Raw genomic sequence first — 18,085 nt, 5'->3', positions numbered from 1 at the left:
GTATAGACTCCATAGTGTGGCCTCTTACAGTATAGACTCCATAGTGTGGCCGCTCTTACAGTATAGACTCCATAGTGTGGCCCCTCTTACAGTATAGACTCCATAGTGTGGCCCCTCTTACAGTATAGACTCCATAGTGTGACCTCTCTTACAGTATAGACTCCATAGTGTGTCCCCTCTTACAGTATAGACTCCATAGTGTGACCTCTCTTACAGTATAGACTCCATAGTGTGACCTCTCTTACAGTATAGACTCCATAGTGTGACCTCTCTTACAGTATGGACTCCATAGTGTGACCTCTCTTACAGTATAGACTCCATAGTGTTACCTCTCTTACAGTATAGACTCCATAGTGTGACCGCTCTTACAGTATAGACTCTATAGTGTGACCGCTCTTACAGTTTAGACTCCATAGTGTGACCTCTCTTACAGTATAGACTCCATAGTGTGACCTCTCTTACAGTATAGACTCCATAGTGGGACCTCTCTTACAGTATAGACTCCATAGTGTGACCGCTCTTACAGTATAGACTCCATAGTGTGACCGCTCTTACAGTATAGACTCCATAGTGTGACCTCTCTTACAGTATAGACTCCATAGTGTAATCTCTCTTACAGTATAGACTCCATAGTGTGACCGCTCTTACAGTATAGACTCCATAGTGTGACCGCTCTTACAGTATAGACTCCATAGTGTGACCTCTCTTACAGTATAGACTCCATAGTGTAATCTCTCTTACAGTATAGACTCCATAGTGTGACCGCTCTTACAGTATAGACTCCATAGTGTGGCCGCTCTTACAGTATAGACTCCATAGTGTGGCCCCTCTTACAGTATAGACTCCATAGTGTGACCTCTCTTACAGTATAGACTCCATAGTGTGTCCCCTCTTACAGTATAGACTCCATAGTGTGACCTCTCTTACAGTATAGACTCCATAGTGTGTCCCCTCTTACAGTATAGACTCCATAGTGTGACCTCTCTTACAGTATAGACTCCATAGTGTGATCTCTCTTACAGTATAGACTCCATAGTGTGATCTCTCTTACAGTATAGACTCCATAGTGTGGCCTCTCTTACAGTATAGACTCCATAGTGTGGCCCCTCTTACAGTATAGACTCCATAGTGTGGCCCCTCTTACAGTATAGACTCCATAGTGTTACCTCTCTAACAGTATAGACTCCATAGTGTGACCTCTCTTACAGTATAGACTCCATAGCGTGACCTCTCTTACAGTATAGACTCCATAGCGTGACCTCTCTTACAGTATAGACTCCATAGCGTGACCTCTCTTACAGTATAGACTCCATAGTGTGGCCCCTCTTACAGTATAGACTCCATAGTGCGACCTCTCTTACAGTATAGACTCCATAGTGTGATCTCTCTTACCGTATAGACTCCATAGTGCGACCGCTCTTACGGTATAGACTCCATAGTGCGACCGCTCTTACCCTATAGACTCCATAGTGCGACCTCTCTTACAGTATAGACTCCATAGTGTGATCTCTCTTACCGTATAGACTCCATAGTGCGACCGCTCTTACGGTATAGACTCCATAGTGCGACCGCTCTTACCCTATAGACTCCATAGTGCGACCTCTCTTACCGTATAGACTCCATAGTGTGACCTCTCTTACGGTATAGACTCCATAGTGTGACCTCTCTTACGGTATAGACTCCATAGTGTGACCGCTCTTACGGTATAGACTCCATAGTGCGACCGCTCTTACCGTATAGACTCCATAGTGCGACCTCACTTACAGTATAGACTCCATAGTGACCGCTCTTACGGTATAGACTCCATCGTGCGACCTCTCTTACCGTATAGACTCCATAGTGTGATCTCTCTTACCGTATAGATTCCATCGTGCGACCGCTCTTACGGTATAGACTCCATAGTGCGACCGCTCTTACCCTATAGACTCCATAGTGTGACCGCTCTTACGGTATAGACTCCATAGTGCAACCGCTCTTACGGTATAGACTCCATAGTGCAACCTCTCTTACAGTATAGACTCCATAGTGTGACCCTCCTTACAGTATAGACTCCATAGTGACCGCTCTTACGGTATAGACTCCATAGTGTGACCGCTCTTATGGTATAGACTCCATAGTATGACCGCTCTTATGGTATAGACTCCATAGTGCGACCTCTCTTACAGTATAGACTCCATAGTATGACTGCTCTTACAGTATAGACTCCATAGTGTGACCGCTCTTACAGTATAGACTCCATAGTGTGACCTCTCTTACAGTATAGACTCCATAGTGTAATCTCTCTTACAGTATAGACTCCATAGTGTGACCTCTCTTACAGTATAGACTCCATAGTGTGGCCGCTCTTACAGTATAGACTCCATAGTGTGGCCTCTTACAGTATAGACTCCATAGTGTGGCCGCTCTTACAGTATAGACTCCATAGTGTGGCCCCTCTTACAGTATAGACTCCATAGTGTGGCCCCTCTTACAGTATAGACTCCATAGTGTGACCTCTCTTACAGTATAGACTCCATAGTGTGGCCCCTCTTACAGTATAGACTCCATAGTGTGGCCGCTCTTACAGTATAGACTCCATAGTGTGGCCCCTCTTACAGTATAGACTCCATAGTGTGGCCCCTCTTACAGTATAGACTCCATAGTGTGACCTCTCTTACAGTATAGACTCCATAGTGTGTCCCCTCTTACAGTATAGACTCCATAGTGTGACCTCTCTTACAGTATAGACTCCATAGTGTGACCTCTCTTACAGTATAGACTCCATAGTGTGACCTCTCTTACAGTATGGACTCCATAGTGTGACCTCTCTTACAGTATAGACTCCATAGTGTGACCGCTCTTACAGTATAGACTCTATAGTGTGACCGCTCTTACAGTTTAGACTCCATAGTGTGACCTCTCTTACAGTATAGACTCCATAGTGTGACCGATCTTACAGTATAGACTCCATAGTGGGACCTCTCTTACAGTATAGACTCCATAGTGTGACCGCTCTTACAGTATAGACTCCATAGTGTGACCGATCTTACAGTATAGACTCCATAGTGTGACCTCTCTTACAGTATAGACTCCATAGTGTAATCTCTCTTACAGTATAGACTCCATAGTGTAATCTCTCTTACAGTATAGACTCCATAGTGTGACCGCTCTTACAGTATAGACTCCATAGTGTGTCCCCTCTTACAGTATAGACTCCATAGTGTGACCTCTCTTACGGTATAGACTCCATAGTGCGACCGCTCTTACGGTATAGACTCCATAGTGCGACCGCTCTTACCGTATAGACTCCATAGTGCGACCGCTCTTACCGTATAGACTCCATAGTGTGATCTCTCTTACCGTATAGACTCCATAGTGCGACCGCTCTTATGGTATAGACTCCATAGTGCGACCGCTCTTACCCTATAGACTCCATAGTGCGACCTCTCTTACAGTATAGACTCCATAGTGCGATCTCTCTTACCGTATAGACTCCATAGTGCGACCGCTCTTACGGTATAGACTCCATAGTGCGACCGCTCTTACCGTATAGACTCCATAGTGCGACCGCTCTTACCGTATAGACTCTATCGTGCGACCTCTCTTACCGTATAGACTCCATAGTGCGACCTCTCTTACAGTATAGACTCCATAGTGTGATCTCTCTTACCGTATAGACTCCATAGTGTGACCTCTCTTACAGTATAGACTCCATAGTGTGACCTCTCTTACGGTATAGACTCCATAGTGTGACCTCTCTTACAGTATAGACTCCATAGTGTGACCTCTCTTACGGTATAGACTCCATAGTGTGACCTCTCTTACGGTATAGACTCTATAGTGTGACCGCTCTTACGGTATAGACTCCATAGTGTGACCTCTCTTACGGTATAGACTCCATAGTGTGGCCCCTCTTACGGTATAGACTCCATAGTGTGGCCCCTCTTACGGTATAGACTCCATAGTGTGACCTCTCTTACAGTATAGACTCCATAGTGTGACCTCTCTTACAGTATAGACTCCATAGTGTGACCTCTCTTACAGTATAGACTCCATAGTGTGGCCGCTCTTACAGTATAGACTCCATAGTGTGACCTCTCTTACAGTATAGACTCCATAGTGTGACCTCTCTTACAGTATAGACTCCATAGTGTTACCTCTCTTACAGTATAGACTCCATAGTGTGACCTCTCTTACAGTATAGACTCCATAGTGTGGCCCCTCTTACAGTATAGACTCCATAGTGTGACCTCTCTTACAGTATAGACTCCATAGTGTGTCCCCTCTTACAGTATAGACTCCATAGCGTGACCTCTCTTACAGTATAGACTCCATAGTGCGACCGCTCTTACAGTATAGACTCTATAGTGTGACCGCTCTTACAGTTTAGACTCCATAGTGGGACCTCTCTTACAGTATAGACTCCATAGTGTGACCTCTCTTACAGTATAGACTCCATAGTGTAATCTCTCTTACAGTATAGACTCCATAGTGTGACCGCTCTTACAGTATAGACTCCATAGTGTGACCGCTCTTACAGTATAGACTCCATAGTGTGACCTCTCTTACAGTATAGACTCCATAGTGTAATCTCTCTTACAGTATAGACTCCATAGTGTGACCGCTCTTACAGTATAGACTCCATAGTGTGACCTCTCTTACAGTATAGACTCCATAGTGTGACCTCTCTTACAGTATAGACTCCATAGTGTGATCTCTCTTACCGTATAGACTCCATAGTGCGACCGCTCTTACGGTATAGACTCCATAGTGCGACCGCTCTTACCCTATAGACTCCATAGTGCGACCTCTCTTACAGTATAGACTCCATAGTGTGATCTCTCTTACCGTATAGACTCCATAGTGCGACCGCTCTTACGGTATAGACTCCATAGTGCGACCGCTCTTACCCTATAGACTCCATAGTGCGACCTCTCTTACCGTATAGACTCCATAGTGTGACCTCTCTTACGGTATAGACTCCATAGTGTGACCTCTCTTACGGTATAGACTCCATAGTGTGGCCGCTCTTACAGTATAGACTCCATAGTGTGGCCCCTCTTACAGTATAGACTCCATAGTGTGGCCCCTCTTACAGTATAGACTCCATAGTGTGACCTCTCTTACAGTATAGACTCCATAGTGTGTCCCCTCTTACAGTATAGACTCCATAGCGTGACCTCTCTTACAGTATAGACTCCATAGCGTGACCTCTCTTACAGTATAGACTCCATAGCGTGACCTCTCTTACAGTATAGACTCCATAGTGTGGCCCCTCTTACAGTATAGACTCCATAGTGCGACCTCTCTTACAGTATAGACTCCATAGTGTGATCTCTCTTACCGTATAGACTCCATAGTGCGACCGCTCTTACGGTATAGACTCCATAGTGCGACCGCTCTTACCCTATAGACTCCATAGTGCGACCTCTCTTACCGTATAGACTCCATAGTGTGACCTCTCTTACGGTATAGACTCCATAGTGTGACCTCTCTTACGGTATAGACTCCATAGTGTGACCGCTCTTACGGTATAGACTCCATAGTGCGACCGCTCTTACCGTATAGACTCCATAGTGCGACCTCACTTACAGTATAGACTCCATAGTGACCGCTCTTACGGTATAGACTCCATCGTGCGACCTCTCTTACCGTATAGACTCCATAGTGTGATCTCTCTTACCGTATAGACTCCATCGTGCGACCGCTCTTACGGTATAGACTCCATAGTGCGACCGCTCTTACCCTATAGACTCCACAGTGTGACCGCTCTTACGGTATAGACTCCATAGTGCAACCGCTCTTACGGTATAGACTCCATAGTGCAACCTCTCTTACAGTATAGACTCCATAGTGTGACCCTCCTTACAGTATAGACTCCATAGTGACCGCTCTTACGGTATAGACTCCATAGTGTGACCGCTCTTATGGTATAGACTCCATAGTATGACCGCTCTTATGGTATAGACTCCATAGTGCGACCTCTCTTACAGTATAGACTCCATAGTATGACTGCTCTTACAGTATAGACTCCATAGTGTGACTGCTCTTACAGTATAGACTCCATAGAAGTGCTTCCCAACCTTTTTCGGGTTGGGGCACACCTCAGAAAATAAAAATTCTGCGGGGCACCGCTACAGAGGTTGACGAGTAAAAAAAAAAATAGATATAGAGCATTGCATTTTTCCCCACTTTTTTTTATCAGTGGGTATGTAGTTTAAAGTGCTGCTTTATACAGCAACTCACCGATGACGTCTTCTCTAATTTGCTTCGTTGCCTTCTCTTCTCCATCTGGTGGACCTGGGTGGGGTTTAGATAGGGTTGAGAAGGGGTAACAGAGGGGTGGAAAGGGTACGGTACCTTAAGCAAGGCGGCCCGCGCAGCTTGCAGTTTAATGGCAGGCACGGGAGTCCGGCACAGATGAAGCTCGTTCCGCCCCAGGGCACCATTTTCGGCCCACTGCACCGCAAGGTAGAGGGGGACGCTGTGTGCACAGTGCGCACGCAGGCTTCCCTTCCCCCCTGCGCCGCCAGTCATAAGCGTATTTTTATTTTTTTTTAAATCACAACAAAATCCCACGGCACCGCGGTTGGAAATCACTGGGACAGAGGCTCACTATACAGAGAGAGTGACTGAGCATGTGTGTCCTCCAGCACTCAGCTCATCAGGTGGACGGGGACAGTGACTGAGCATGTGTGTCCTCCAGCACTCAGCTCATCAGGTGGATGGGGACAGTGACTGAGCATGTGTGTCCTCCAGCACTCAGCTCATCAGGTGGACGGGGACAGTGACTGAGCATGTGTGTCCTCCAGCACTCAGCTCATCAGGTGGACGGGGACAGTGACTGAGCATGTGTGTCCTCCAGCACTCAGCTCATCAGGTGGGCGGGGACAGTGACTGAGCATGTGTGTCCTCCAGCACTCAGCTCATCAGAGGGACAGTGACTGAGCATGTGTGTCCTCCAGCACTCATCAGGTGGACGGGGACAGTGACTGAGCATGTGTGTCCTCCAGCACTCAGCTCATCAGGTGGACGGGGACAGTGACTGAGCATGTGTGTCCTCCAGCACTCAGCTCATCAGAGGGACAGTGACTGAGCATGTGTGTCCTCCAGCACTCATCAGGTGGACGTGCTCCTTCATGTGGCGGCATACTATGTAGGTAAATGTCATAACTCTACTTTAGCGACTATTGTTCATAATTTTTTATCTGTACAATTAATATGATATTTGATTGTTGGATAATTTGTAATGAATAGGAAACAGTAAGACCGTATATCTTCGTACAGTGGAATAGCGCCTCTAGTGGTAATTTGGAGAGGTTAGTGGTCAGCTCTGTAGTAAAATATATATATATTTTTGTTGTTCTTGTTTTTTGTCTCTGCTGTATTTATGATGTTCATGTGGCCCCTCCCTTTTATTGAGGCCCCTCCCTCTTATTTAGGCTCCTCCCTTCGTGTGCTGCCATCTCCTTCAGTGTATAATTTTCTATTATCATCGGCCTGAAGAAGCAGAGCTGCAGTGTAAAGTATGAGGCAGACAGATCAAGCATCTGAACTGATCCGTCTATAAAGAGAACGTTTTCCTTTTAGATGAGATTGTTACATTGTGTCGCCTTTTCCTTTAGTCCGGCGGCTCCAGGGGGCGAGTAGTTAGCGGGTCGCTCGCTCGCTCGCTCGGCGGTTGTATAGAACGGAATCCATGTGGCCTCCAGGATCTGAATCTTCTGTCCAAGTGGATAAAGCGGCAATGTGAAGGCCAAGGCCTGAGGAGCCAAGATGGCGGTTCCTGCGCCACGATAGCGGTCGGTATATGATTAATAACGATCCTCTGTGTATTGTATTTATGATGCGCTATTTCTTCTAGACCGGTGTACAGATGGCGCCATGTTTTCACAGTAAAGCGACATATGGCGGGTAGAGGTTAGTTTAGTTTTTCTATATAGCTATTTCTTACTTATTTTGCATGTCACCCAGCTTTCCCAGGTGCGGCCATAACAGCTCCGATGGGTGTTGTCACCCGACTTTGCCAGAACTCTGAAAAGTAGATCAGCCTAGAGCAGTGTTTCCCAACCAGTGTGCCTCAATCTGTTGCAAAACTACAACTCCCAGCACGCCCGGACAGCTGTATGCTGGGAGTTGTAGTTTTGCAACAGCCATGTCACGACAGCTATGCCACCCAGCTTTCCCAAGACAAGATAAAACTGGCTTGATTATTTGGTACCACCTGGCAGTGAAGGGTAGCACCAGGACTGATGGTTTCTGTGGATTTCGCTGTTTTGCAGTCGCTTGCTCTTCCTCAGCTTTCCCAGGCCCCTGCAGATGCAGCTATACAGAAGATCCATCACCCGCTTGGTATCTATTCAGAAATTAAAGGTTCTGTAACATTTGGGTGAAGACCCCCTGGTGCGGCCAATACAGCTCCGATGGGTGTTTTCACCCAGCTTTCCCAGGCTGCTGTAGACACTGCTATACAGAGATGCATCACCTGCTCCGTATCTAAGCAAAAATTAAAGTTCTGTAATATTTGGGTGACAACCCCAGGTGCGGCCATAACAGCTCCGATGGGTGTTGTCACCTGACTTTGCCAGAATCCTGAAAAGTACATCAGCCTAGGGCAGTGTTTCCCAACCAGTGTGCCTCCAGCTTTTGCAAAACTACAACTCCCAGCAAGCCCAGACAGCCTGCGGCAGATATGCTGGGAATTGTAGTTTTGCAATGCCACCCAGCTTTCCCATGACCAGATAACACTGGCTCGGATATTTGGCATTGATGGTTTCTGTGGATTTCTCCGTTTCGCAGGCGCTCGCTCTTCCTCGGCGGTGGCGCGATGAATATTCATGGGGAGATCCCGGCAGATTGAGATGCTTCACTCGTAGGCACAAAAAAGCAAAACCATAAATTTGCGCAGCAGTAAAGAGGCTCATTGAGTGCGAGCGGTGACAGCGCGGGATGTGAGGCGGCTCTCAGGCCAGGAAGTGGCCACTTCTCACAGCTCCATAGAGATGGCGCCAATAAATCCACATAATGGCCGAGGGATGAACCGGACCGGTGAGGAGTGCGGAGCAAGATCGATAGACCCCCCCCCAACAATGTCCGCGCAAAAGATGAATACGGAATATATTGTGTCCGAAATATGTGATCCCAATTATATCACAGCAGATGGGGTCCAAGAGGGAGCGGAACATGGATACATCCTGCAGATTATAACACCCCTGACCTCTCTGCAGAACATCGCTCTGTCCTCTACCTCCTGATACATAGTGATATATCCTGCAGATTATTACACCTCTGATCTCTCTACAGATCTGCAGAGCAGTGATCTGTAGAGAGGTCAGAGGTGTAATAATCTGCAGGATATATCACTATGTATCAGGAGGTAGAGAGGACGGAGCGATGTTCTGCAGATCTGTAGAGAGGACAGAGGTGTAATAATCTGCAGGATAGATCACTATGTATCAGGAGGAGAGAGGACAGAGCGATGTTCTGCAGATCTGTAGAGAGGTCTGAGGTGTAATAATCTGCAGGATATATCACTATGTATCAGGAGGAGAGAGGACAGAGCGATGTTCTGCAGATCTGTAGAGAGGACAGAGGTGTAATAATCTGCAGGATATATCACTATGTATCAGGAGGGAGAGAGGACAGAGCGATAATCTGCAGGATATATCACTATGTATCAGAAGGTAGAGGACAGAGCGATGTTCTGCAGGTCTGTAGAGAGGACAGTGGTGTAATAATCTGCAGGATATATCACTATGTATCGGGAGGAGAGGACAGAGCGATGTTCTGCAGATCTGTAGAGAGGTCAGTGGTGTAATAATCTGCAGGATATATCACTATGTATCAGGAGGGAGAGAGGACAGAGCGATAATCTGCAGGATATATCACTATGTATCAGAAGGTAGAGGACAGAGCGATGTTCTGCAGGTCTGTAGAGAGGACAGTGGTGTAATAATCTGCAGGATATATCACTATGTATCAGGAGGAGAGAGGACAGAGCGATGTTCTGCAGATCTGTAGAGAGGTCAGAGGTGTAATAATCTGCAGGATATATCACTATGTATCAGGAGGTAGAGAGGACAGAGCGATGTTCTGCAGATCTGTAGAGAGGTCAGAGGTGTAATAATCTGCAGGATATATCACTATGTATCAGGAGGTAGAGAGGACAGAGCGATGTTCTGCAGACCTGTAGAGAGGTCAGTGGTGTAATAATCTGCAGGATATATCACTATGTATCAGGAGGTAGAGAGAACAGAGCGATGTTCTGCAGATCTGTAGAGAGGTCAGTGATGCTCTGACTCCTCTACCTCCTAATACAATGTTCTGCAGAATATTGCCCTGTATACAGCATATTATGAATTGTGACCTGGCTGCTGTATAACCCCCTCTGTACCTGTATATAAACCCCCCCCTGTACATATATATATATATACCCCCCCTGTACGTGTGTGTGTGTGTGTGTGTGTGTACACTATATATACACCCCCCCCCCCCCCCCCCTCTGTACAGCGTCTGACTGCTGTGTCTGTGGAGGAGCTGTCAGGTAATATACACTACAGGGCTTCCCACGCACGGCAGCAGGGTGTTTGCGGTATCAATCATCCGCCGGGGAGAGTTATGGGAAGGGAAATATCGTGACTAATATCAAAGTTTATTTCCAGTCACTAATGGAAAATCCTAAATCGAAGATCAGAATAATGAGAGACGATAAAGAAACCTGCAGCCACAATGTGTAGAACTACAGGTCCCAGCAGGACAGGCAGGAATCCCACCCCTCAATCTATGTATTAGGATGGACGCTTATAAGATCCTGTAATACAGTGTTTTACAAACAGTGTGCCTCCAGCAGTTGCAAAACTACAACCTCTAGCATGCCCGGACAGCCATTGGCTGTCCGAGCATGCTGGGAGTTGTAGTTTTGCAACAGCTGCAGGCACACTGTTTGTAAAACACTGCTGTAATAGATGGGAGCATAAGGAAATCGCAAAAATAGATCTTCAGCTTTCTATAATATAAAAGTTCCGCAACTTTGTTCTAGACTTTGCGTTTCCAATCTTCACTGTGAGCAGTATCTCTGCTCCCTGTCAGTAAATAGAAACAGCCATTCTATATATCTAAAGCAGTGTGCCTCCAGCTGTTTCAAAACCACAACTCCCAGGAAAAGCAGTGTTTCCCAAACCAGTGTGCCTCCAGCTGTTGCAAAGCTACAACTCCCAGCAAGCCCTGACTTTGTCTCTCAAATCTTAATTGTGTGCAGTATCCCTGCTGGCTGTCAGTGAATAGAAACAACCCTTCTATCTATCTAAAGCAGGGTGCCTCCAGCTGTTTCAAAACCACAACTCAAGCAAGTCTGGACAACCATTGGCTGTCCGGGCATGCTGGGAGTTTTAGTGACGCACGCTGGTTGGGAAACACTGATTTAAAGGCTGTAAACCAAGTCTTGCTCACACAGTTGAGGGTTTGTTACAATGTATCAAGTGTAGGTCACGGATCCCGTTAATTGTGGACGGGATACCTAAGCTTTTGCAAAACTACAACTCCCAGCATGCCCTGACAGCCATGTAAGGGGTCAATGGAATGGAGGGGAATAGGTAGAGAAGAGAGGTCTCGTTCTGTCACCTGCTCTATTGTTTAGTGTTTTCGCACAGATTTTTTTGTCGTCTATTCACTACGTTCACATCGCAGGCGACATTTAAGACATTGGAGAAGGCCGATTACTGAAGAAATTCTCACCTGATGGAGCAGCGACACCTTGTGGTGAGATAGCAGTACTGCAGGAGAGTAAAGGAAAATATATCCCCAGATCTCAGGGACAGGTGCGTTATTTTGGCTTATAGGGTTTTCTGTAATTTTGCACCTCTTGTACTCGCCGCCTAAAATCACTGGCCCGGAAAACAAACAAACAGATGAATCAATGATAAGTCTGGCGCACTGTGAAGAGAAGATTTTTAGTTTAAGTCTTCAGCAACTTTTCGTTACCTTGAACCAGAATCAACAGAGTTGTGAGGTTTTTTTTGTTTGTTTGTTTTTTTCTTTAATTGTTGTTTTTGTTTTTTTTACACATAGGCCACACCTCTGGCAGAAAAGTGTCAAAAAAAGGGTGTGAAAACTCAAATGTGGTGACTAGTTTTATGCAAATCACCCAAAAATTCTGCTGCATTTGCAAAAATTCTGCTCCGAATGCCAGAGGATGCATCAGGTCGTGTCCGTTTTGCATCCTGTACGGTTTTGTCAGTTTTTTTCCCGTACCCAAAACTGTAGCCTACCACCGTTTTAGGTCCGGGTGAAAAAACTTATTAAACCGTACACGATTTCCTTAACATGGGAGTCAATGGGAACCATACAGGACCGTTTGTGCGTACGGTTCCATGCGGTTTTCACCATACGGTTTTTGACTTTGCACAGGTTTTTTTTCTTGGAATTTCAAATCAAAACTAGTGAAACTTTATTCATAATGAAAAGTTAAAAACGTATAGGTTTTTTTCTTAAAAAACGGATGCAACCGGACATCAATATTTAAACCGTACACAGGTAAAGATTTGTACACACGTTTTGATACAGTTTTTCCATCAAAAATCGGACACGGGAACTGTATTGCAAAAACGTGGTGTGAACGCAGCCGCTCTCAGCCCATTGATGTGAGGGGCTCTGGGCGCAGCTGGGGGGTACATGGTATTAGTCTATGTGGGTTTAACATATTGATACACACAATACAGTAGTAATCTGCAAACTGTGGACCTCCAAATGTGGCAAAACTACAACTCCCAGCAAGCCCGGACAGCCGTTGGCTGTCCGGGCTTGCTGGGACTTGTAGTTTTGCCACATTTGGAGGTCCACAGTTTGCAGACCACTGCAATACAGGAAGCCCTCATCTCTGAGCATTATTCAGACATGTAGGTCAGTGTAGTCCTGCTCACACTGAGGGTTTGCTGCAATGTATCAGTGTAGACAATTCTTATACACAGTATTAAAAACCATTCTCCTGTCCCGTCCCCAGGCTGAAAAGGTCCAAGTTGTTACGTTGTAACCAGGACAGAAATATAGTTTATTTTTTTTAATAAGTCACAATTTCAAGATCTCTGCTTGCTTACAGTAACCAGAAAAATTCTCGAAGAATTAAAATGCAAACTTCTCATTACAGAAAACCCAACACTGGCCACGTAGCTGTATTCTCGCAGAGACAGCACCACTCCGGTCTACAGGCTAACTGAACTATTGCAGCTCCTCTCCGATGAAGTGAATGGAGCTGAACTGCAATACCAGACACGGCCCATAGTCAGGTGTGGCGCTGCTTTCGGATGACAACAGACACTGTACAATCAGGGGTGTATAGTGAGAATGTCAGGATGGAGCCTAGAAGATAAGATGATTAGGGAATCCTCCACAAAGAGACGTCACTTACAATCATTGTTTTAATAGAAAGAGATAAATGAAAACTCATCGTCTGTTACTAAGAAGCTTCTGGGCGGACGGTCAGGGTGCAGACGACTCCATCCCGGGGCCGGAGCGTCCCAGTGTCCATCACCTCATAGGACTGACCGGGGACCAACGAAAACTCAAACCTCTGCAGAAGTTTACTGAGCACCACCCGAGCCTCCAGCTGTAGAGAGAAGAGACAGGTCAGATAATAACAAACAGCAGAATAGTGAGTACAGCTCTGGAGTATAATACAGGATATAACTCAGGATCAGTACAGGATAAGTAATGTAATGTATGTACACAGTGACCTCACCAGCAGAATAGTGAGTACAGCTCTGTAGTATAATACAGGATATAACTCAGGATCAGTACAGGATAAGTAATGTATGTACACAGTGACCTCACCAGCAGAATAGTGACTACAGCTCTAGAGTATAATACAGGATATAACTCAGGATCAGTACAGGATAAGTAATGTAATGTATGTACACAGTGACCTCACCAGCAGAATAGTGAGTACAGCTCTGGAGTATAATACAGGATATAACTCAGGATCAGTACAGGATAAGTAATGTAATGTATGTACACAGTGACCTCACCAGCAGAATAGTGAGTACAGCTCTGGAGTATAATACAGGATATAACTCAGGATCAGTACAGGATAAGTAATGTAATGTATGTACACAGTGATCTCACCAGCAGAATAGTGAGTACAGCTCTGGGGTATAACACAGGATATAACTCAGGATCAGTACAGGATAAGTAATGTAATATATGTACACAGTGATCTCACCAGCAGAATAGTGAGTACAGCTCCGGAGAATAATACAGGATATAACTCAGGATCAGTACAGGATAAGTAATGTAATGTATGTACACAGTGACCTCACCAGCAGAATAGTGAGTACAGCTCTGGAATATAATAAAGGATACAACTCAGGATCTATTGGTATTTATAGGTGATCATTCACATTGCAGAAACCGTCCATTATTTTATGATCCATTTAGTAGATTCGAGTGATGTCCAAGTCACCAAATTCTAACTGACTGAATGATTTATTATAGAAGAGGGAGGAGACCTCACAACTACAGGCAGAGCCACAATTACGTTAGAATTTTGGGGGCTGGTAAAATGAGATAATTCCTGAAGTGTCCATTAGATGGCAGCAGGGAGCTAACGAAAATGCTATTACAGTAGATAAATCCTGATCACTTTTCTACAGCTTTCTAATAGGCTTCATACTTTAGATCATATTTGAGAATCCACTACTGTATAGATCAATGTTTCCCAAGGAGGGTGCCCCCAGCTGTTGCAAGACTACAACTCCTAGTTTGCATGGACAGCCAAAGGTTGTCCGGGCATGCTGGGAGTTGTAGTTTTACAACAGCTGAAAGCACACTGGTTGGGAAACACTGGTATATATGCAGGTCAGTTGTGTATTATATTGTCTTTGTAGGTGACTTACCTGAGAGAACACCTGACCGAGACAGGAGCGAGGACCCAGCGCAAACGGGAAGTAGCAATAGTACGGCCTGTGAAGAGACAGGATCCCATTCAGTGCATGGGGAGAGCCTGGGCACCGGGCAGGAATTTGTGGGGGGTCAGTACCAGTAGGGTAGGGGATAAGTTAAGTACCAGAGTTCCCCTTCAAGTTATCAAGTCTGTCGGATGTAGCAAAGTTTTTGCTTTTATTTTTATTTTTTATTTTTTTTGGAGTTAAAGGGGTATTCCAGGCCAAAACTTTTTTTATATATATCAACTGGCTCCGGAAAGTTAAACAGATTTGTAAATTACTTCTATTAAAAAATCTTAATCCTTCCAATAGTTATTAGCTTCTGAAGTTGAGTTGTTGTTTTCTGTCTAACTGCTTTCTGATGACTCACGTCCCGGGAGCTGTGCAGTTCCTATGGGGATATTCTCCCATCATGCACAGCTCCCGGGACGTGACATCATCATTGAGCAGTTAGACAGAAAACTTCAGAAGCTAATAACTATTGGAAGGATTAAGATTTTTTAATAGAAGTAATTTACAAATCTGTTTAACTTTCCGGAGCCAGTTGATATATATATATATATATATAAAAAAAAAGGTTTTGCCTGGAATACCCCTTTAATTGTTATGATTATTCACAGGCCTAAAATACAAGGTTAGCAATTCACAAATAGTAGATTTTTTCCTCATAATAGCACATATCTTGCTGTGTTTTGTCCTTAAAGGGGTACTCTGCCGCTAGACATCAACCTGCTGCACCCGGCGTTTGTTTAGAGCGTCTGGTGCAGCGCTGGAGGCTCGTGATGCCACGGCAACAACCCCTCATTGTTAGTCTACGAGAGGGGGCGTGATGGGCTTTCACACCCCCTCCCATAGACTTGCATTGAGGGGGCGTAACTGTGATGTCACGAGCCTCCACATAGCATCGCCAGTCATCCGGCATGGAGTGAAGTTCGCTCCGTGCACCGGATGTCTGGGGTGTCGCATCCTTTGGATAGGGGATTTGTCGCCTAGGGGCGGAGTTCCCCTTTAAAGAGGGATTCTTAGCTTGTAAAATAAAAGCCTTTTGCTAGGATCTGCCAAGATGTTAATAATGTTGGAGGGTCTGACAATCCCCACTGATCCTGGGATGGAGGTTATAAGCATCCCATGTGATCCGTGGTGGTCAATGGACGCTGATAGGACGGTACACACTATTAATTACATGATTTGCTGTAAAACGCCTTTTTTCTATAACAATATTGCAATTTCGAAATTATTCACATTATACGTTTCCTGATGAAAAGAGCCGCAGCGCTTATTCAGTGCCTCATTAAAGGGTAACTAATTAAAACTAATTTTAGCTATTGCACTCATTATGGTAAATAAAACCTATTTCTAATATACTTTGTTTACAAAAATGAAGTTTTCTATGTTTTATTTGTGCTTAAAAAAGCTCAGGAGCTCATTCCCCCCCCCCCCCCCCCCCCCAACTCATACACAGACTTTGGACTGAAGTCCAAACACAGGAAGTGCAGCCTGGAGTGCTGAGGGGGGGGGGTGTCCAACCAACAGCATATGGCAATTATGTGTGAGAGGAGCTATGATTGGATGAGGCTGGACACACCCCCCTCAGCACTCCAGGCTGCACTTCCTGTATTTGGGCTTCGCTCAAAAACCTGTATATCAGATGGCGGAAAATGTGTTCTTGAGCTTTTTTAAGCACAAATAAAACATAGAAAACTTCTATTGCTAATATACTTTGTTAAAAAAAAAAAAAAAAAAAAAAATTTGTTTTATTTACCATAAGGAGAGCAATAGCAAAAATTAGTTTTAATGAGAGTGACCATTTAATTTACAGTGACGCCTCTGCTGGTTGTGCAGGGAACTACATCATGGCATAGGGCTGACTGCAGTAGTGGCCATGGAAGGACAATAAGGGGGTGTTCATTGTAAGCCCTAAGACGTACGTATAATGGGAATCATTTAAATATTACAATACCGCTATAGATAAAAATGGAGGCTTCTAGCATACCATGTGATCAATAGACCGCAGCATGAAGCTTAAAGTATACCCGTCAGATCTAACAAAAACAGCATTTTTTATATATATATATCACTCAGTACCTAATCCTGACCATGTACATCTAATTTCTGTCTAGCACCTTTATTTATTTATTTATTTAATTACACTTGTAATTTAGCTCATTAGTCTGAATTCCTCTCAAAGGGAGGGGGCGTGGCCTCACTGTACAGGTCTCCGCCCCCTCCCTCAGTATGCTGTCTGCTCACATCTCCCCTAGCATTAGATAAACTACAACTCCCAGCTTGTCCTCACTGACAATAGCGGGAACCAAGCTGACAGTGGGAGGAGCCCTGCGCTCACAGCTGTCAATCAAGGAAGTGTGTCCATGACATAGGTGATGACTCTCGGACACAGCAGGACTAGTATGTGTCTAAGCAGGCAGGGGGGGCAGTTGTTTGACTGGATTTATCACTATGAAATACTGAAAATGTTCTAATGAAAGCAATTGCAAAACCTCTAGGTTATACCTGCTTCACAACATATCAGAAGTTTTCGTATCTGACAGCACAGCGCCTATTTAACATTATTTGATCACATGGTATGCCAAGAGCCTCCATTTTTATCTATATATTATATCTAATATATTGTAACCCTTATAATGCGCTGCCGTCATTTTTGTATTTGAATCTGAATACGCAGCCAGGTGCGGATCATAAATGGAAAAACATGTATAAGAGACACTTTTCAGATCATTTTCCTTTGCTTTGGTGGTTAAAAATAGCTAAATTCCAAACCTGACTGTATGAACACGCTCTTAAAGGGGCACTCTGGAGGGGGAATTTTTTTTTCAAATCAACTGGTGCCAGAAAGTTAAACAGATTTGTAAATTACATCTATATAAAAGTCTTAATCCTTCCAGTACTTATCAGCTGCTGTATACTACAGAGGAAGTTGTGTAGTTCTTTCCAGTCTGACCACAGTGCTCTCTGCTGACACCTCTGTCCATGTCAGGAACTGTCCAGAGCAGAAACAAATCCCCATAGTAAACCTCTTTTCCTCTGGACAGTTCCTGACATGGACAGAGGTGTCAGCAGAGAGCAATGTGGTCAAACTGGAAAGAAAGACACAACTTCCTCTGTAGTATACGCAGATGATAAGTTCTGGAAGGATTAAGATGTTTAGTCACCAG

The 18,085-nt window shown here is 44.8% G+C and overlaps 1 protein-coding gene across 3 annotated transcripts in view; it reads right to left on the bottom strand.

Annotated features, from left to right (window-relative positions):
- Nucleotides 1–12,830: 12,830 nt before the first annotated feature.
- LOC130295179 (cholesterol 24-hydroxylase-like) overlaps nt 12,831–18,085 on the bottom strand; it is a 36,111-nt gene continuing 30,856 nt past the window's right edge. For 2 of the 3 annotated variants that reach the window (XM_056545629.1, XM_056545630.1), the window contains 2 exons: nt 14,865–14,931; nt 12,832–13,579 (listed from right to left, as the gene is read on the bottom strand). In XM_056545629.1, coding sequence (XP_056401604.1) covers nt 13,430–13,579; nt 14,865–14,931 — 217 coding nt within the window. In that variant the 3' untranslated portion in view covers nt 12,832–13,429. Of the gene's footprint in view, nt 13,580–14,864; nt 14,932–18,085 lie in introns of all 3 variants that reach the window. The other variant, XM_056545628.1, reaches the window with a different exon arrangement.

This window comes from Hyla sarda, chromosome 11 (assembly GCF_029499605.1).
Source record: "Hyla sarda isolate aHylSar1 chromosome 11, aHylSar1.hap1, whole genome shotgun sequence".
Classification (NCBI taxonomy): Eukaryota; Metazoa; Chordata; class Amphibia; order Anura; family Hylidae; genus Hyla; species Hyla sarda.
Note: the sequence above shows the minus strand (reverse complement) of the source record. Positions and strands in the feature narration are given on the sequence as shown.